This window comes from Triticum aestivum, chromosome 2D, assembly GCF_018294505.1.
Source record: "Triticum aestivum cultivar Chinese Spring chromosome 2D, IWGSC CS RefSeq v2.1, whole genome shotgun sequence".
NCBI classification, from domain to species: domain Eukaryota; kingdom Viridiplantae; phylum Streptophyta; class Magnoliopsida; order Poales; family Poaceae; genus Triticum; species Triticum aestivum.
In genome coordinates this window covers 198,529,032-198,549,590 of record NC_057799.1, presented here as the reverse complement: position 1 = coordinate 198,549,590, position 20,559 = coordinate 198,529,032, and the positions used below count along the sequence as shown (strand labels likewise).

The following is a 20,559-nucleotide window of genomic DNA, read 5'->3' as shown; positions in this document are numbered from 1 at the left end:
GCCTATACGTCCTTGGTATGGGATAGTGGCTTTTGCGCCTGCAACTGCAATTGTGGTGAGCATTTTCGTCGAGCGGATTAGAGCGCTCTCGGGTGGGGATGTATGTGATGGTACCCTGCGTCGGTAGAGGAGATGGACGCCTACAGTGGGACCTCCGCCAAGATGCGGTCCGGCGGCGAGGTCGGGCGTGGGCAGTGGACTCGCTCCTAGCAAACGCAGACAGGGGGAGGTGGAGTGGGGGCACACCTTCACGATCTCCATGGCGTCCCGAGAAGAAGCTCCACCTCGAGCACCTACATCGCCGATATGTGACGGCATCCTTGTCAACGCCACCACTTCGCATCCAACTCGCGCAGGTCGCGCCCACCCATATCAGGCACCACCGCCCTCGAGTCTCCAGATTGCCCAGCCGCCGCGCTGACTTCGCCTTGCCCTGCCCGTGACGGCCGCCGTGTCCGCTCCCGTGACGCTCCGATCTCATCCACCGCCGGCCGCCGCCGCTCCTCCAATGCTAGTTCAGCGCCAACGAGGAGAAATGGGCAGAGTGCAGGCAGGGCCTGGAGGAGATGGAGCCGGGGACGCAGAAGGAGAGGCCATGAGCGCTGGGGAGGGCGGCGGCGGTAACCCTAGCTAGGAAGAAAATCTGTGCGAGGGGAGAAGCACTCGTCTCTTTTTATGTCTTCGCCCGTTTGATACAATAAACTTCGACATAGTAAAAATAGACGCGTGGATCAGGCGAGCGGGCGCTCCTTGCCCGACGCTTATTGTGTTTGATGGATGTTTGAACTATATACTCCCTCTGTAAAGTAATATAAGAGCGTAACACTCTAAACGACAGTGAATAGGGTTGCCATCACGATAGTGCAAAAACCAGGGGGTTTTGTCGCAAAACATCGGCTGTTCACTTTATCCCCACACTACTGGATTGTTTCCAAAACTGCGAAACGGCCCTTCACCGAAACTCAGATCCCGCCGTCACAAATTCCATCGAGCGGGAGGCCTCCGAAATCCGAAAATTCCCCAATCCTCTTCCAACCCTAGCCCCTTGCTTCCTCCCCCCTTTCCCTTCCCGCTTCCAAGCACCCTCACCGCCCGCGGTCCACGCCCATTGGATCCCGAGCAACCATCCCGCAAGAATACCTCTTCGCGCCCAGTAGCTTCGTTGTCTGAGGGAGAGTCATGGAGGACGGCAGCGGCGGCGCCGGCGGTGAGGGGAGCACGAGCGGGGGGAGGTTCCCGATACTCCAGGCGAACCGGGACCCGGAGTCGAACTGGGAGGTGGACGTCGCCAAGAGCCTCGAGGAGTACCTCCTCAAGATCTGCTCAGGCGAGATCTCCGCCGAAGACGGGGCCCACAGCTTCAACTTCGCCGAAGGTACGGCTGTGTGGATGGTAACCGTGTTTCTTGCGGCGAAGGCGTGGGCTTTCTTTTACGGGTGGCGCAGTGTTTGAAAATTGGGACGGTAGAAAGACTAATAGTTGGAATTTGTGTGCTTTTTGGGTGGTTTTATTATTTTGCTCGAATAAGCTTTAACGAAGTACGTAGCTTCTTTTCGGTGGATTTTGTGGTTCTTCCCCAGGTGCTTACAAAACCTGGAACTCCTTTTCTTCTTCTTCTTCTTCTTTGCGAAGGCTTCTTGAGACCCATGCTAATTAAATCAGAGATTTTGCACTGAAAGAAAGTTCCTTTCTTCTTGTAAACCCTTCTACTGCGCTGGTAATATGTGGCCACTTCATGTGCAGCTGCGCTATTGCTCCAAGGTTCAGTTCAAGTTTACAGCCGCAAGGTGGAGTACCTGTACTCATTGGTGCTACATGCGCTGGAATTTCTCTCGCAAAATAAGTAAGGATATATCAGCTTTGTCTTAGCATTATCTGTATGCTACCTTGTTGAGACTTGGACGTTGCACATCTTAAATGAAATGGGCCTCAAACTGCCAGACAGTGACATATCTGCTGGCAACTATAGCTTTCTTGCACATCTTATTTCGGAGCATGACATGTCAGGTTAACAATAAGGGCCCTGATTTAGGGAGCTATAGAATTTCTAAACTAATTAACTATGTCGAAATTAACAGTGCAGAAGCAACTATTGGTGTCTGCTAGATATAAACCCTAGTAGAGTTTGTGCTTTCAGATTATCTCTTATATATCTGGTTTGTGTCTGAAACATCGACCCTTGTTTGGACGATTGCCAAATTATGGGCCTGCAAATTCCTCTTTGACCACCCTAGTGCATTTTTTGCGAATAGTCTAACATTTGAACTATACCAGGCAAGATCAACAAGAAAAGGGATCTACTGAAGCTAACGAAAATGGTCCTAGCACTACTGCCAACAAAGAAGATGATATGTTTATGGGTTTAGATGATGTCCCAGGTAAGTGGACATTCTGCGGTTCTACCAGTCATATGTTTACTTTAAATGACATGAAACTAAGCATATCGCCCCTTCTAAATTGCCAGCGGAAACAAGGACCACTTTGGATAACAACCTTGACCATGATGATATGCGAAGAAAAATTGTGAGGCCACCAGCAAATCTTCTAGTGTTCGAAGGAGACTGTGTCGATAGCGAAGCAAGCGAGCTGGATTCATATTTGGTAATCCTGCATTTCTTTAATTGCAACTGAGACTGGTAGCATGTACTGCCGTACTAAACTAGTCTAGTTGTTTCTTTATTGCAGTTAGCAACATGTGGTTTCTACGGAGATTTCCTCCTGCTGGATCCATGTGACGCACCAGCTGTTTTTGAATTTTTGCAAGGAAAAAAATCCTGCAAAGAAGATATTTTGGCTCATAGACGAACTCCTGGGAAAGCCCGAAACAATGTCTTCACTTCCCCAAATGTAAGATCAGGGGGTACTGCTCGTAGACGAACTCCAGGGAAAGCCCGAGATGAAAATATAGATCCAACTCAGGACAGCGAGCAATCTCGTGAAATGATAGCAGATCAAAGTCAAGAAGATAGCTGGCCTCATCATCCTGTTGACCACAATTCTCCTATCATCATGCCCCCACCAGATGATGAAGACCCTGGGTGCCCAGATCTCGGGGATGATTCTGATGATGAGGATCCATATAAATCTTTGGATCCGCATGAACCTAGCAACCTAAAGATCAAGCCTTACAAGAGAGGTATTCGAAACTGTCGTTTCCCCTACAAGGATGTTTTATTTCCTTGTATATTATCTCCACTAACTATATATTGAACCTTCTTTCTTGATCTGTTTGGAACAGTAAAAGCTTTTTCAAGGCAAGTTATTGGCGCTCCAAAGAAGAAAAACCTTGCATCTATATTTCCTGTGGCAAAAATGGATGGTGTTGTTAGTCCTGAACTAACAAAATATTTTGAAGTACAAATGTCTCAGCAGGAAAAACCTGATGTCTCCCAGTCAGTTCCTCTTTATGAAAAGGTGCTCAGCATTGTTACAAAAATGTGCTATTTTGATTAGGTATGTCAGATATGTTCATGTAGTAACTTGTTGCAACCCATTCATGCTGCAGCTTAGAGAGTCATTTGAAACTGGTGAAGTAAATTGCCATACATCTGGAGATTTGAAGGATGACAAACAGACCAATAATTTTGATGATATTGATGGGCCAGACACCCCGAATGATCCATATGTTGACATGGATATTGATGATGACATGCCAAGTTACTCGGATAAGGTTGATTTTCTTTAGCTTTCTATTAGTTAATCGCTGTCTTCACTGACCTAACAATTGGCTGACATCTGCTTACTATACGTCTGTTTAGATCGATGATGAAGTGGTTCGAGTTACACAGGACAGCATGGATGGACATAAAAGCCTTGATGATTTGTGTCGATCACATCTGGTAAGTCATACGGACCACTAATAGCTCCATTCCCTTTCAAATTTTGCGTAGATGCATGAACTTTCCTCTATTTTTATTTGCAAGCAACTTGCGCCATGTAAGTTGCCAAAATATATGAGATGTCCAGGTTCACTAGTGTCAAGCTGTTCGGAATAGCATGTTATAGGGGTTAGCTAACATATCATCTAACCATTTTGTTCTTTTCTTTGTAACTTTATCTTGTTTGATGATAATTGGAGTTTATAGCTAATATTCTTGAATGATGTGTCTGAAAGAATAACATGATTAACACAAATTCCATTCAGAAATTTGCTGCTATGCTGGTGCTAAACTTGTTCAACGAAAATGCTACATTGCTGTCTTGCATTTACTTCATGTGTCTTCGCTTCTCATATATTCGGGTGTTAAGGCATGCCATTTTTGTCTTCTCAAATAGATGTGGTATGCTTGAAGCCAGCTACATGTTGATCCGTCACAGATTCAATGAATTGCTAAATTTAGCTGTTGTGATGACTGTTTTGTTCTGATACATCAGTATTTCATCACTCTGACATGACTTAAGTGCTTGTTGTATCCGATGAGACCAAATGGCATTTAGATATTCCTATTATCTCAGATGTTTCTTTTATACTATACCACATGGCATTTAGGGCACTGTTTGTTCAGCCAGGGCATTGTGTCCTATGGGTTGTCTGGTTTCTGGTTTCTGATACCACATGGCATTTCCACACTTTTCTTGGCAGATGTCGTCAAAGCACAATACTTTTCAAAATATTGGTTTTGAGAAACAGAATTCCGATTGATCGCTAACTACTTTTGGATTGTGTTTTGAATTTTATGTTAGCTGTTCAACTTCCAATACTAACATGGATAACTCTCACAGGATGCTCTCCTTGCTAGCATAGCTGAGGCTGAACAACAAACCGAGCTGGATGCACGAGTTTCAACATGGAAAGAGCGAATAGAGCTTGCCTTGGAAGAGCAGGTCTGGTTGCATGATTGATCTGCTAACTGTTCTGCACATATGAACTTGCTTCACACTCACGAGTGCTACAATTCATGCCTTTTCAGGATAGAAATCCACCCTTTGATATCGGTTTATATGGAGAACAGATCCTTGACACACTCTCGTCAAGAACTGATACAGGGATTGCATCATTCAGTGAGATTGTTAGCAGCAAACCAAAGTATGAGGTTGCAAGAACATTCTGTGCCCTTCTCCAGCTGGTAACTCCCTTTATCTTTGCGGTTGCTTTTTGACGCGGCACCAGACGACCCTGAGCTTCACTCTTATTTTAGGTGAACGGAAGAAGTGTTGATCTGGACAAAGGACAAGCTACAAATGACTTGGTTTGCTACACAGCTGTCAATCCATTCCATGTAAAGCTGATTGGTCCCAACCGTAGACCAGAGATGGAGGCACGTTTTGCACGCAAGAGAGTCAAGTCCCCTCAAAGAAGTTGTGGTGAAGAGGGCGAGCCCTCTCGGGTACAACCAAATTCGTCTAAGAAGCAGCCACCTAAAAATGGCAAGGTTTCAGTTAAGGCAGCAGTCAGATTGACTCCTGAAGGAAAGCGAAGGCGAAAGTCTGCTCAACTGCTGCAGCCATTCAATCTGGAATCCAGCTGATGCAAATGAATGGCAGACTGACCTTACCAGTCTAATTTTTCTCTTGTATTGTTGAAAGCCTCCACACCCCCCCCCCCCCCCCCCCCCCCCCCCCCCGAGGAACGTTGTTGATTGTCTAGCTGATGGCAGTGGTTGATAAGAAGGGTGAAGTATTAGGTTATGAAGTAGGGCCTAGCTAGAGCGCTAGATGGTGTATATGTACAATTGATCATTGTGCTGTTATGTATGTATATTATTGATATCGACCCAAAATGTAATGTTTACTGGCAACGTTTTTGGGCCAGAATTGCCCCTGTATCGGGCAGATACAATTGTTTGATATTCTAATTCAGTAGTTGGCATTTGATGACTGAGCTCATAAGGTCTATTCTTATTTGTTAATGAAATGATTGAAATTTGCTGAAACAGGTGCAAGTAAGGTAAAACGATATAGATTGATCAAACTAGGCCGTGCTTCACTGAGAAATACCATGGGTGCCAGCAAATCCTATATGCAAAAAATAATTTAGTAATTGTAAAATATCCATATTTTTTTTGGAATCTAATATGGTATTGTACTTGTATAAAAAGATTCGTCAAGGAATGACTTCCATGGTATTCCAGGCGAAAATAAATAAATCAAAACACTATACTCTCTCCATTCCAATAAGGCATGCATGTTTCCCAAAATCCAGCTTTATATAAGGCATGCATGTTTCCCAAAATCCAGCTTCGACCATAAACTAAATCTATAATATATATTTTTATGGCTTAAAAACTATACCACTGAAAACTTCTATTAAATACAAATTCAACGGCATAATTTTTATCACATATAATTTATGGTCAAAGTTAATTTTTCAGGTGCATACATGTCTTATTCATTGGAATGGAGGGAGTAAAAGTATAATACTTATCATATTTGATTTCAAAAAAGTTTCAGATTTTTTTGACTTTTATGCAAGTACTAAATTATTTTGCGCATATAGGGTGTGCTAGCACCCAAGAGCCATAAGATCTTGTCAAGCTTTCATGCCAGAATAGCATACATTGAAATCGCAAGTCGGTTTCTCACTTCTGCCTCGGATCAATGGTCGTAACAGGATAAACGCAACACAACGAAGAAAATGTCAAGAAAATAGAACCATTGTCACATACATCAAGCTGATGCTCCGTTCCACAACCCCGACTGTTTACTACCACGACTGACGCGCACACAGTAAGTTCCATCACGTCTGTCCACAGGATCTACCTTTGGACTACAATCACCTCCGGTTCCAGAAACCAAGGGCTACAAACCACATCGTATGCCATTATTTATTGGTGAGAAGATGGTAGAGGGCCGCCGCCTCCCCGAGCCGCCGCAAATTGTCCTCCTTACGAGCTTCGGTGTGACCATTTCTTGCAGAGACAAGACAAGCCAAGCCGTTAGTCAAGCCAGTGAATCAAAAAACAGTCTGGTCCAGTTAGCTATACTCTGTTTCACTAGTACTTTTCCAAGAATGTTACTGTTCTCTCTTTACCTCTTGTCGAGCTCCACCTTCTTCTCAAGGCCTTGCACCATACTGGCCAGCCTTCTTATGTGGTGCCCCAGGGCCCCGGCGAATCCGCGCCCTTCTTCCGACTCGCACAGCTTCTTCAAAATTTCACATGCGATGAAAAACATGTCTGTTTTGTTCCTGAGGGCAACGACAGAGAACATATCATCTCAGGAATTACAGGCTCACGAATCAGAACAAAAGGACGACTCAAGTTCAAATTTCAAAACTGTACGAGTTCTCAATCCCGCAGGTTGAAGGTGTTAGGAATAAGCAACTTGTATTCCCATGAGGCCATAGGCCGATATATATACATGTACAGGTGTGGAACATTTGCAGGAAACCCCTTATACAACGGGATAAATACAAAGGGGTACATGACTTATATTATAACTCTAACACTCCCCCTCAAACTCATGGTGGATGAACAACACTGAGTTTGGAGAGATAAAAGCCATGTTGTGCTCGAGTCTGGGCCTTCGTCAGGAAATCTGCCGACTGTAACTCGGAAGGCACATACTGAAGAGCAATAACCTGATCCTGCACAGCAGCGCGCACATAGAAAGCATCAACACCAATATGCTTGGTGAGCTCATGCTTCACAGGATCGCGCGCAATGCTAATAGCACCTGTACTGTCAGATAAGAGCAGAGTCGGTGTAGTGACAGAAACACCAAAATCCTGAAGTAACCACCGTAACCAAGTCACCTCTGCCGTCAAAAGAGCCATGGCTCGCAACTCAGCCTCAGCACTCGAACGGGAAACTGCAATCTGTTTCTTCGTCTTCCAGGCAATGAGAGAACCACCAAGAAAAACACAGTAAGCAGAAAGTGAACGGCGATCAGAAGGATCACTAGCCCACGTAGCATCCGAATAGGCCTGAAGCTGTAAAGAACTGGAGCTAGGAAAGAATAGACGGTGAGAGATCGTGCCCCGAAGATATTGGAGAACACGAAGGAGATGACTATAGTGAACCGATGTGGGAGCAGAGGCAAACTGACTCAGAATATGAACCGGATAAGAGATGTCCGGACGAGTGACAGCTAGATAGACAAGACTGCCAACAAGATGACGATAACGCGTCGGGTCAGGGAGAGGATCACCATCAGTAGCACGGAGGTGAACATTGAGCTCCATAGGAGTCTCAACAATGCGCTCGTCAGTAAGAGCAGCACGAGCAAGAAGATCCTGGATATACTTTTCCTGGGATAAGAAAAAGCCATCAGAAGTAGAAGAGACTTCAATCCCAAGAAAGTAGCGAAGAGGTCCAAGATCAGATATAAGAAACTGCTCATTAAGACGGGGCTTTACAAAGGCAATATACTCGGGGTCATCCCCAGTGATGACCATGTCATCAACATAGAGAAGAAGAAGAGTCCGACCACGAGGAGAAAGGTGAATAAACAAGGCTGGATCATGAGCACTTGCTGAAAAACCAGCAGTAGTGACCACAGAGGCAAAACGCTCAAACCAGGCGCGAGGGGCTTGCTTAAGGCCATAGAGAGAGCGACGAAGACGACATAGCATGCCATCAGGAACAGAATACCCAGGGGGTGGCTGCATGTACACCTCACGCAGCTCACCATTAAGAAAGGCATTCTTAACATCAAGCTGAGATATAGACCAGTGGCGTGCAGAGGCAACGGCAAGAAGTGTACGAATAGTGGTCATATGGGCCACAGGAGCAAAAGTCTCGTCATAATCACAACCATGCTCCTGCTGAAAACCACGAGCCACAAGACGAGCTTTGTGACGCTCAAGAGAACCATCGGAGCGAGTCTTAACCTTATAGACCCACTTAGAAGTGATGGGACGGACTCCGGGAGGAAGAGAAACAAGATCCCAGGTACCAGTGCGTTCAAGAGCAGCAATCTCCTCTGCCATCGCAAACTGCCATTCAGGATGAACAACAGCCTGACGGTCAGAAGTCGGCTCAAGAACAGCAGCACCAGCGGTGGGAAATCCAAAGCGATCAACAGGCGGACGAGGACGAGAACGCAAGCCATAAGTAGGCTGAGAGGAAGAGGACGACTCATCCAAGGAAGCATCCACAGGTCGTGAACGACGAGTGTAATGCTGAGGAAAAGAGGGAACAATAGAAGGAGGAATCGCCAAGGTAGAATCGGGGGGTGGCGACGAAGAAGTCACCGGAGATGAAGGTGTAGAATCCGGTGACATGCTAGGTGAGGAGACCGGGGAAGATGGTGGCTGTAAATCGACGAGGGGTGGAGAAGCAGAGGGAGTGGAACGAATAGGCAGAGGCGCGACGGGGGTGATAGGTGAGTCAGGAAAAGTGAGGAAAGAGATATCCTCCACGGAAAAAATCGAGGAAGATGGGCGTGGGTAGAAAGGACGAGACTCATCAAAAGTCACGTCTCGAGAGATACGCATCCGACGACCGATAAGATCCCAACAACGATAGCCCTTATGTTCAGCACTGTAGCCTAAGAAGACACTCAACAGACTGAGCGGTCAGTTTGGTGCGTTCGCGAGGGGCAAGAAGAACATAGCAAACACAACCAAACAGGCGAAGCATCGAATAATCGGGAGAACGATCAAAAAGACGCTCAAAAGGAACACCACCCTGCAAAGCAGCGGACGGCTGAAGGTTGATGAGATAGGCGGAAGTGGAGATAGCCTCGGCCCAAAAATGAGGGGGAAGAGAGGCGGCGATCATCATCGCACGAGCCGTCTCAAGAAGGTGACGATGCTTGCGCTCAGACACGCCATTCTGAGCATGAGCACCAGGACAAGAGAACTGGGCAAGAGTACCCTGCTCAGCAAGGACACCACGCAACATCTTAGAGATATACTCGCCAGCGGAGTCAGCACGAAAAACACGAATGGGTGAAGAGAACTGAGTATGAACCATGGCAGCAAAACGCTTATAAATAGACAATACCTCACTACGAGAAGTCATGAAATAAAGCCATGTGTAACGAGAAAAATCATCGATGAAAATAATATAGTATTTATGACCACCTTTCGAAGCGAAAGGAGCCGGACCCCATACATCAGAATGGACTAAATCAAAAGGACGCTTAGACACTGACTCACTATGTGAATATGGTAACTGAATCTGTTTGCCAAGACGACAACCCTGACACTCTAAAGAGACATCTCCTGAGACAGACCCCAGAAGACCTCGACGAACTAAAGACGATAACCGAGAACCACACAGATGACCAAGTCGATGATGCCACTGCTTGAAGGAACCAGTAACAAAGGCGACAGCAGCGGAGGGACTCGCGATGGTGGTGGCAGCGGAAGGAACATGAAGCCAGTCCAACTCCCAAAGACCCTGAGAATCACGGCGGCGAGGGCCAGCCCCAACCAGAGTGTGCGTGCGACGATCCTGGACAGAACAAGAGTCAACATCAAGGATGACACGACAACCAGAATCAGTAAGTTGACCGGCAGAAAACAGATTCATGGTAAGTCGAGGAACATGAGCAACATCAGGAACAGAATAAGGAGTGGAAAGATGGCCTCTACTAGCAACAGAAAGTGGAGTACCATCAGCAGTGAAGACATGAACAGGAGAATCCAGCGATCGAAGAGAGGACAAAGCGGAAGAATGAGAAGACATATGAAAAGAAGCTCCAGAGTCCAGAACCCATGGGGATGTACCTGACTGTGTAGAGGGCAGGTGCTCAGTGCGGGAAGCATCAGTCACAGAACCAGCAGTACCCGTCGAGGAAGAACCTGAAGCCGCGAGCAGACGCTTAAGTCTCAGAATATCCTGCTCAGTCAAAGCAATGGCGGAAGCTGTCGAGGGAGATGACGAAGTCCCTGAGGAGGATGATCGCGCCTTGCGCAGGTGTTTCCGCTTCGTGTAGCACTGGGACTCAATATGACCATCATTGTTGCAGTAGTCACAATGTGAACGGGAGCGACCTGAGCCTCCAGAAGGAGTGGGCAAGAGCGGCGGAGCACTCGAGCGAGAATGGGGCGGTGCAGCAGGTGGAGTGGAAGAAGCCCGAGTAGCGAGCACAGAGGGAACCTCCAGCAAACCAGCACCACGTAAGCGAGTCTCCTCAGCACGAATCTCTAAAAGCGCCTCCATGAGAGAAATACGGCCACGAGCAAACAACTGAGCACGCCGGGGCTCAAACTCCTTACGGAGCCGAGACAGGAACTCGTAGACGCGATGAAACTCCAAGTTGGCCTGGACAGCCTGGCAGCAGGGGCAAGTACGACAACCAGCACTGCGGAGAGAATCAAGCTGGCGCCAGATAGCAAAACTCTGTGCATAAAAGTCATCAACAGTAGAGTCGCCCTGCTGAAGAGCATGCTCCTGACGAACCACAGAAAGGTATAAGGCATCACCAGAGGGCTCATAGCGCTGACGAAGGCAGGTCCACATCTGAAAGACAGTAGGAAGACCCAGAAACTCAGAAGCAAACTGAGGCAGAACACTAGCAGTGAGAACAGCTGCAACACGAGCATCATCATCAAGCCACAGGGTGTAAACAGACAAAGCACCATGATACGTCTGAAGAGCCTCCTCATAAGCCAAAACCCTCTCATCATAAGCACGATCAGCAGTCTCATCAGCAAGCTTAGCCGCATCCTTGGCGGCCTGAGTAGCGTCCGTAGGAAGAACCAGTGGAGTCGGCGAAGTAGGGGCCACCGGAGGGACCGGACGTGGCGGACAGCAGACCTCGCCAGAAAGAACACCCCAGAGACGAATGCCACGCATGTGAATGCGCATGAAGCCAGCGAACTCGGTGTAGTTGGTACCATCGAAGATCACCGGACAGCGAGGGACAGCAACATAGCCCGATGCAGCAGACATTTTTTTTTAGCAAAGATCCGAAATCAGCAGAAAGCCGGACGAGGACGGCGGCTGGGAGCGGGATCTGGCACGGGAAGCCGGCGAAACCCAGCGAGAAGGCAGCTGGGGGCGGGAACCTCAGATCGCGAAGCGGACGAGATGGGTGGGCAGCTTCGTCCAGGCACTGGAGATGGCGGAATCCAGCGGTCGGCGGCAGAGATCGGCTGCTGGCCTGCAGTGGCGGATGCAGACAACCCCCTGGCCAGGGCGTGCACCTGCTGCGGGAGAAAAAGACGCACGGTGCGAGGCCTCCAAATCGAGACACCCGCGAACACGAGGTTGACAAGGACACCGCCGGGATTGGACGAGACGGGGTGGGTGGGAGAAGAGGCGCCTGTGGTAGGAGTAGCAGACGACATGGAGCAGCACAGCCGGGAAAAGGAAAACACGGCGGCGCGATTGGATCTGAGCACGAGTTGCGACGTGCGAAAGAAAAACCTAGAGCTCTAATACCATGTTAGGAATAAACAACTTGTATTCCCATGAGGCCATAGGCCGATATATATACATGTACAGGTGTGGAACATATGCAGGAAACCCCTTATACAACGGGATAAATACAAAGGGGTACATGACTTATATTATAACTCTAACAGAAGGTTCAGAAAACAGAGGCTGCAGGGACAAACTACTTAAACATAGGGAACATTTATAATGGAACACTAGCTTCAGTGGAGCCTCTGTTTTGAGTATGTAAAAAATGCGCTGGCACGGTCCTTATTGTGTAATCATGTCATGTGAATGAGCAAGCAATTAACTACCAGGAAGACCAAAATGATACTTAGGAGTTAAGAGTAGTCAAAAAATGAACTCAATACTGAGAGAAATTACCGCAGCAGCTCCTGGAAAATAGTGTTAACCAATTGTGGATTGTTAGCTAACACCGGTCGAACATTTGGGAATCGTGCAATGTTCCGCAGTGTATAGAGTACTTGCTTCAAGACTTCCTGGTCAGGGATCCCACGGTTAAGTTGAGGGATTTGCTTCAGCAGAATGTCTACAGCACCGGCATCAACAAGTGTCGCACAACACTTCTCAGAAAGCTCTGTAGCAATACCTGGAGGAGAAACGGTACAGATATAGTAAACCGCAGGACTCCAGAAGCAAGTGCCCAGTAAAGGATCAGAAAACAGTACAGTCCTAAGGATGTCAAGGAAGTCAATATGAAACAAAGAACACAACAACACTGACATGAAACCAGGCTAGAGAAATACTCCAAAAGGTAGTCTTAAAGAATATATATTTACTTAGTGTCGTGCAAGTTTGTCGAATGCTGCTGATGCTTCTACATCCAGTGATTTGTGACAGCGCAGCAATTAGTCTATTGATCAGGCGCATGTCATCATCAACTTGTGCAGAAGCCTTCTGAATTCTAGACCTTATGTCAACAATTTCTTGCTTTGAAGCTTTCCTCACATGGTGTGCTTTGACAAATGACTGCAAAATTCAAGTGGTAGAATGTTATATGAAAGAAAATGCACCATTGCACACTGACACAAGTTCTTGAAGAAACTGGAATATCATATGAAGAAAAAACTTGAATCGTTTTTGCAAAGAAAAGGAAGTGTACTCATGTAAGAAATCATATGGTTGGATGTTGGTCATGACCTGAATAATAGTTATAGACTTCCTTTTTCTAATAGCAAACTGTCGTGCTATCCAACCACGAACATGGGATTGAATAGTAGTCACAGCTCTTTTCCTTGATTCAAGAAACATAACATTTCTCCACCATGTCTGCAAATAGACTGATCATATATACCTTCCCTCCAGTTACAATCCAACTAGAAAGTAGCAAAAAATAGCACACATACTTGAATGACATGGATGCAGCAGGTAATTCGTTTGGCTTGTTTCCGAGCCAACCAACCACGAACTGAGGATTGAATTGAGATAGCTGATAGTCTGATAGACTGGTGCAATAGGACCTTCCTCCACCATCTTTGTAGCCTTAAGGCTGAGTACAACACAATTTTGAGTTCAGTACTCTGGTGAGATTTTTTATGCTGACTTTGGTCAAGGCTAACAAGGCTAGTGTAGGTTTGCAGTGAAGAACCTGCATGAGTAATGTGGGTTAGTAGCCAACAAGAATGCACCAAAAGCAGGAATAAATACTAACCTAATAGTCGCTTTCTAGCGAAACATCCTCTGGCAATACGCTGAATGTCTAGTGCAGCATTGTGATACCGCCGAAAGGCCCAGCTGCACAAGTTGTGTCTGGCTACAGATTGGATTACAATGATAGCTTCAACTTGCTTTGTGAAACACATCCGCATGGTGAAACCACGCCAGTGGCTCTGGATTTTGGTTGCAGCAGATATTCTTTCAGATCTGTTGTGTACAAATCTTCTATATGCAAACTGTATCTTTTGAACAGCCACTATGTCTTTGCGAAGTGAGAAATCGAGCTGGGCAGATACAGGCTGTTCATGCTCGAATGAAGCTCCACAAGATATATTGCTTCTACTATCCACATCATCCTCGCACGCAAGTTTAGTGGCTGATGCTATGCTGGCAGTCTCAATCTCACATGGGTGATGGCTGACGGAATTTACAGAGCCACTCTTAATGATACTCCGATGAGGACTAGGAGAAGTTACATAGTTGCTGTTTTTGACATGAAGCTGCAGAATAGTGACTGTATCTATATGGTTACTCTCATCAAGGCATTGAGGGGCAGCAGAAGCTATCGATGTACCCAAATCCTTGCAAGGTGTTGTTTCATGCTCACCATCGCACATTTCTATGCAATCAGTTTTCGGCGAAGCTGTAGTTTCCAAGAACCCATGGCTTTCAAAAGGCTCGATGTTCTCAGATCTCTTTCTTTCCCCAATCCAAATCCTTACAGCTTGCTGAATCACAATGGCAGATCTTCTCATTCGCACAAATCTATGCCTTTCTAATATGGAAATTAACCATCTGTTATAGCTGCCTGGAAAGAAATGGACAGCTGGATATTAACAAGTATGGTGCGATTTCAGTGCATGAATAAGGAGCAATTAGTAAGGGAAATGTACCATGTGCTCGCACGTGGGTAGAGAAGGCGGCAGTTAGACAGCATGATTTCCTTATCATGATAACAGATGACCAAGCTCTTATAGCACCTTGCAGGATAGATATTGACTTCCTAAGCTCATGATATCTGTTCTTTGCAATTATCCGTCTGATTTGAGCTTGTATAATTGTAGCAGCCTTCTCTGGAGAAATAGTAACATGACATTCAGTCATTCACTAGTTTGCAGAGAATCTTATGTTGCCAACAAAGCTAGAAACCATCAAACTATGGAAACCTCACAGGTATTTTTTAGCAGCAGAAAATAATTGCTAATGCATATTAAAGTATTTGTGAACAGCACTAGATAGGCATCAGAGCCTTCAAAAGTGGCAGTTTTCATCTTGTTCAATGTAAAAACAGGACAACCAGATGAAGCGATAAAGGACAAACCCTGGCTAGTGCATGAATCATCTGTGTTATCTGTCCGAGGGGATTGATACTTCACATCATTCTTTCCCGGAGATTTAAGCCTAGCAGAAACTCTATTCTCCAGGCTTTGGCAGTCCAATCTCGTACTGATCAAATTCCGTAGTTGTTCCTATACAAATCAAGTAAGGTATTTTATGCATGCTGAACAGAAATGAAAGGGGAGAAATGTGAAAGAAAGATACCAATCTTTTATCATTAGTCAGATGTGAACAAAGGAATGCAATCAAAATTATTGCACCCTTTTCATCGAATAATACATCATTGGCTAAGATGCCACTAGCTGGAAAATCCTGCACATTGCAGAAAAAGCATGAGAAACATATACCTCCTAAAATCCAAATAAATAAGATACTACCACCTGAAGAAAGTCTCCAAGAACTTCTCCTAGTTTGCTTGATGGACAGCTGGTGATAACAGTGGAAGTCTCTTGTTCATGGCAACTGAACAATTCCTTTCGACAATCAGAAAATGTCTCCTGACAATCAACACAAAGGAAAATTAGCGCGTAAGATAAAAAAAATGAACAAAAAAGATGGAAGAAACTAACAATGAAGAGGAAAAACTTTGATGGAAGTTAAAGACAACCTTTAGGGGACACCTATGAATGCTAATGTTCAGATAGTGATTTATGAAGTATTTCAGTGCTTTCCTGTCAATCTGAGAACTTTCCACACTTAAGCCATATTTTGCACACACCGCCTGTAAAAAAAACCAAGGAAAATATGTGTAGAAATTACACAAACAAATACTCCCTCCGTTCCTAAATATTTGTCTTTTTAGAGATTTCAAATGGACTACCACATACGGATGTATATAGACATATTTTAGAGTGTAGGTTCACTCATTTTGCTCCGTATGTAGTCACTTGTTGAAATCTCTAGAAAGACAAATATTTAGGAACGGAGGGAGTACCTTACAGCCAAACATGTTGTAAGGTTAAAACTTAACACCGTACAGGTTGAAGAAATAATAAGCTCAAGAGGACACATAATTTGGTGGTAATGAAAGTACAAAACTCTAAAACGTTCAAAAAAATAGTACAAAACTCTAAAATGAAATGTGCACAAACCATTACAAATGCCACACTCTGATCTCTATATCTCTTGATCATGGTGATTTGCCAGACTTATACATTTGAACAAGTAGAAAACATAAAGAAGTGAAAAATCAACACCTACCTGAATCCAATCGTAAAGCAAGGCCATGTGCGACTTGGTCACAGAGATTGGTTGTTCCTGACATTAAAGAAGTAGAGCCCCTTACAAAAACAATAAACTAATAGTATTCCCTATTAAAATCACAAAAACAGAAGCAGACTTATACGGCTGCTTGATCATGGAATTCTGATCTTTTACTTGAGAAATAACACATAGTTACTGCAAAGCACATATGTCTTGTCCCATATTTGCCAGCAACGCAGGCTGTTTAGTGTTGAAACTTCAATGTGAAGTGCAGTGGAACAGAGTAAAGAATAATTTTGTTACTGCAGGCAATAGTTTAGTGAGAGACAGAGACCTTTTTTTAGAACGATTACACAAGTAGCCATATGATTCAGTGGTAGTTTAATGGAAGCAAGAACCAGAATAAAACACTGTCCAGTGATGATAAATTTACTTCAGGAATGCGCCTTGCAATCTTGTGTAACAGGGTGCTACTTAATACTTATGTCTAAGTGGAGTACAAAAGATTAGGGGGGTGGCTAAATTTGATCTTCTGGGTACAAGAAACTTACCACCGCCGATGCATTTAACCTGGATAGTTCACGAGCTAGTGAAGTTTTATTTACTAGCAAGGGTAACTGCACAAGAGCACAAGGTTATATATTTGAAGAACGACATGCTAGAGATAATTTATGCACTATTTGCAACATAACTATTTCTTACGAGTTATATTGTGCAACAAGTTAGTCTACACAGTGCAGGACATCATATGGAAAAAATTATACCCTGTTTGTGCCATAATTTATTAACTTGGACAAGAATTGATAGTAAGACAGAAGGACCAAAAACCTAAAGAATACAGTTTCTCACTAAGTAGAAATTCGCTGCTGCAACCCTTCTGACTTAGGCAAGTAGAGGAACAGTCATCAGATACTATTTAGACTGGGGGTAGAATTTAGTGCTGAGAAGTACAACATATCCCCACTGTAAGCCAGCCTATGAAGTATAAGCCAGCCTATGAAGTGAGTGAGAAAACAAAACTGAACATTGAATAAATCCATTATCTTTATTCTTTATACAAATGAAAGGTGTGTTATAACATTATAAAACTTTGACTGGGGTAACGTGATACTGAATATTTAGATTAACCTGCATATGAATGAACATATTCCATAGCAATGAAAGAATTAGTTCCTTGTCGCCATTAGCAATATCTTCTGCTGAAATTGTGACTCCATCTGCATCAGATATTGGAACCCCAGCTTGCTTGATATACTGGATAGCCGTGGTGCAATTGTGCAATTTCTTTTTATGTGTATCTGATGGAGCAATCACTTTCTGAAATAAAACATGATGTCTCTGTAAATCCAATGACAATAATCATCCGGCTAGTGTGGGGCAAGTAAAGTACATACCAAAATAATCGATGCATCAGAAAGCAGGAGCTGAACAACTCTACAAAGAATTATGCCATCATGGAGATCTTCAAATAAGTTTCCTATAGTGAAATCATACTCCGACAGCGCAGGCTGGTAAGGAAACATAATTAGAGAAATTCACCAAATATTCAAAGGAAACTTATAGCCAAAATATAAAATGTCAAAATACAGCAATATGTTGCATGGTTATTGTTCTTTTGGGATCATTTATTGCATAATTTTAGAGCACGGTCGCCTAGCTATCACCATACCTGTTGATAATTCAGTTTATAGCCCATGGTTGACAGATGCATCAGGAGATCACCTTCTCCACGCATGGCCTCAGCCAAAGACTCTACAATTCAGGAACAAGTAAAAGAAGACACGGTCTGTTGAATAAAATACATGCAAGTTCACAAATAAAATAAACCAGAATTAGATGGATTTGCTACTTACGATGAATAATTTGCTGGCTAGATTTTATGTTGGCTCGGTGACAAAACAATGGAGGGGATCCACCGTCAAGGCTATCGATTCCAAATTTGAGAGGTAGGGCTCTTTCCATTTTCGCCCTATCTAGAGCAGCGACGAGCAGAAACATTCTTTTCAGTATAATGTCGCCCAATGCTTCAGTATAATCTGTTCTGTGGAGCCCTTCTACAACCTTATTGTGAGCAAAAGTTGTTGGGGCCACGTTTTGACCAAACAACTGCTTCTCCAGAAGAAGTTTCAGAAAGGAAACCTCCTTTTCCCGTTTCCACGATCCACTCTGTAGCAAGCAATCACCCCCAAGGACCATATGCAAGCCTATCCTGAGCCACTCTGGATTGTAACACAAGAAAACTCTAGTCGCGTTCTCTTTCAGCCTAAGATCGGTAACAATTGGGCAATTGGCTCTCATCTTCAGCCTTCTCTCATCAATGTTCTGCAAAAGAAGAAACATTACTGCTTAGAGTATCTTATTAATGGTGCTGCCGACTGAAGTCAGCTGAAAAATTCTCTGTTTAAGATATTCTAGCTGTAGTAAATTTTAGAGATACAAAATCACAGTGTCAGATTACCAACAATAAAGAGATGTGCAACATCCCAAGTCCCAACATACAGCATGACATGTCCAACCCACGCGAATATTTTTCTGTTACCTGTATGTTGTTTTCAAAGAGGATTCCACATTGTCCACTATCACCTATGTGCTGCAAATGGCAACTCTTACCATGCCACTAAATTAAGATCAACCCCAACAGGCCAACTGTACAGCCTAACCGTGTATGAACTGGGGGCGAGGGGCACGCCAGGTAATTCAGCTAACTTTATTTGCCTAGCAATACGCCTGAAACGCCGATGGTTGAACGAATGTTGAAATTGGGGTGGAGGGACCATTTAGTCTAAAAGATCCAATCCCTTAACTCGTACGTACAGTAGAATAAAAGCCCTGGAAAAATCCTCACCTTACAAATTTGGCACATCATGACGAGCACCTCCTCGCACGCCTCCGTGCTCATGTACTTGCCCATCCTCTGCTTCACATCCTCCAAGCTGCACACCTCCCTCAGGGACTCCCTTAACACGGCCACCATGGCAGGTGTCATCGCCTTCCTCTTCTCCCCGTAGCGGTCCCTGCCGAGGTGCCGCTTCGGGCTGCTGCCCCGCGCGCGCTCCCCGTCGAGCCTGTCGCGCTTGCCGGCAGCAGAGACGTGTGTGGCCGTGGCGGTTGCAGCGGGGGAGCAGCCGCAGGCGGAGGGGTCGCGGAGTAGGAGGGAGAGCCATGACGAGGCGGAGGCGGCGAAGGCGCGGAGTGCGCGCTCGCGGCCGGACTCGGCGCGGCGGGCGGAGCGCGACTGGTCGAGTTCGAGGGCGCGGAGGCGGCGGGCGAGGGGCGTCGGGGTCGCCGCGCCGGCGAGGGCCTTCCTGAGGCCGATGGGCGTCGGGGTCGCCGCGCCGGCGAGGGCCTTCCTGCGGCCGATGGGCGTCGGGGGCGCAGCGCCGGCGAGGGGCCTCCTGCGGACCAGGGGTGTCGGGGTGGGGACAGGGAGTGGTGTTTTGGAGGCGGTGAAGAAGAGCGGGGAGGGAGAGTTGGGGTTAGGTTTTGGGGTGCCGAGGTTGGAGACGTCGCGGAAGGGGGGGTCGGTGAGCTCGCAGCGGTTCATGGCGACGGAGGAAGGAAGACGTTCTAGAAGATTCTGGAGCAGGTGGGTAGCGCTTCCATGGGATCTGGGAGGAGCGGGGATTGTGGTAGGAGTTGGGGTATTTGGGGTTTTTGAGCGGGAAGTTATTGGTGGACCACGAACGGTCGCATTTCGAAATGAACGCTCATCTGCTCAATCTGTACGGAGACCCGGCCTGGATGTTCAAAGTTACAACAACTCTAGCGCTTTGTTTGGAGAACGCTGCTACACACACGGTAGAATCTGAACGATTTGTGCACGATACAGCGCATCAAGCCGTCCATGCATAGGTTAAAAAAAAAACGTCTATGCATAGAGGAAAACAGACTATCACCATTCAATCCTCTATCGTCCCTGTTCGGCTATCCGCCAGCTCCGTGGAATTATAGGATCTGCGAAGCACCTATTTTCCAGCTTCACTATTTTAGCCTGCAGCTCCGCCAACTCCACGAGCTGAGTCTGGAGCAGAGGGACTCCAAACACGGCTAAAGTCGTCCACATAATAGTTTC

The 20,559-nt window shown here is 45.6% G+C and overlaps 2 protein-coding genes across 4 annotated transcripts; one reads left to right on the top strand and one right to left on the bottom strand.

The window, feature by feature from the left end:
• The first annotated feature begins 952 nt into the window (after nt 1-952).
• Nucleotides 953-5,821, top strand: LOC123052544 (condensin-2 complex subunit H2). The gene is made up of 11 exons (XM_044475770.1): nt 953-1,375; nt 1,744-1,843; nt 2,275-2,378; nt 2,465-2,601; nt 2,686-3,136; nt 3,239-3,414; nt 3,506-3,670; nt 3,759-3,839; nt 4,723-4,824; nt 4,911-5,066; nt 5,139-5,821. The coding sequence occupies exons 1-11, from the start codon at nt 1,180-1,182 to the stop codon at nt 5,466-5,468; spliced, it is 1,998 nt and encodes a 665-aa protein (XP_044331705.1). The 5' UTR covers nt 953-1,179; the 3' UTR covers nt 5,469-5,821.
• A 640-nt stretch (nt 5,822-6,461) lies between these two features.
• On the bottom strand, nt 6,462-20,173 carry LOC123052543 (abnormal spindle-like microcephaly-associated protein homolog). 3 transcript variants are annotated; one of them, XM_044475768.1, is made up of 19 exons: nt 19,333-20,173; nt 18,341-18,809; nt 18,157-18,239; nt 17,882-17,995; nt 17,616-17,804; nt 17,039-17,104; nt 16,485-16,541; nt 15,892-16,005; nt 15,665-15,781; nt 15,489-15,596; nt 15,268-15,415; nt 14,840-15,019; nt 13,942-14,754; nt 13,637-13,779; nt 13,431-13,559; nt 13,070-13,259; nt 12,654-12,879; nt 6,971-7,126; nt 6,462-6,848 (listed from the first exon to the last, which is right to left on the bottom strand). In XM_044475768.1, the coding sequence occupies exons 1-19, from the start codon at nt 20,029-20,031 to the stop codon at nt 6,761-6,763; spliced, it is 4,089 nt and encodes a 1,362-aa protein (XP_044331703.1). In that variant the 5' UTR covers nt 20,032-20,173; the 3' UTR covers nt 6,462-6,760. The 3 variants fall into 3 exon arrangements, with proteins under 3 accessions (XP_044331703.1, XP_044331702.1, XP_044331704.1); XM_044475767.1 differs by having other exon boundaries at nt 13,637-13,878; nt 19,333-20,171; XM_044475769.1 differs by lacking the exons at nt 6,462-6,848; nt 6,971-7,126 and having other exon boundaries at nt 12,650-12,879; nt 13,637-13,878.
• Nucleotides 20,174-20,559: the final 386 nt, after the last annotated feature.

Coding starts and splice junctions, on each gene's coding strand:
- LOC123052544 (XM_044475770.1), top strand. CDS start 1,180: ATGGAGGACGGCAGCGGCGGCGCCGGCGGTGAGGGGAGCACGAGCGGG. Junction 2,379..2,464: donor GGGTTTAGATGATGTCCCAG/GTAAGTGGACAT, acceptor CTAAATTGCCAG/CGGAAACAAGGACCACTTTG. Junction 4,825..4,910: donor AGCTTGCCTTGGAAGAGCAG/GTCTGGTTGCAT, acceptor ATGCCTTTTCAG/GATAGAAATCCACCCTTTGA.
- LOC123052543 (XM_044475767.1), bottom strand. CDS start 20,031: ATGAACCGCTGCGAGCTCACCGACCCCCCCTTCCGCGACGTCTCCAAC. Junction 16,006..16,484: donor TGCTTTACGATTGGATTCAG/GTAGGTGTTGAT, acceptor TTTTTTTTACAG/GCGGTGTGTGCAAAATATGG. Junction 13,560..13,636: donor GCTGCATCCATGTCATTCAA/GTATGTGTGCTA, acceptor GTCTATTTGCAG/ACATGGTGGAGAAATGTTAT.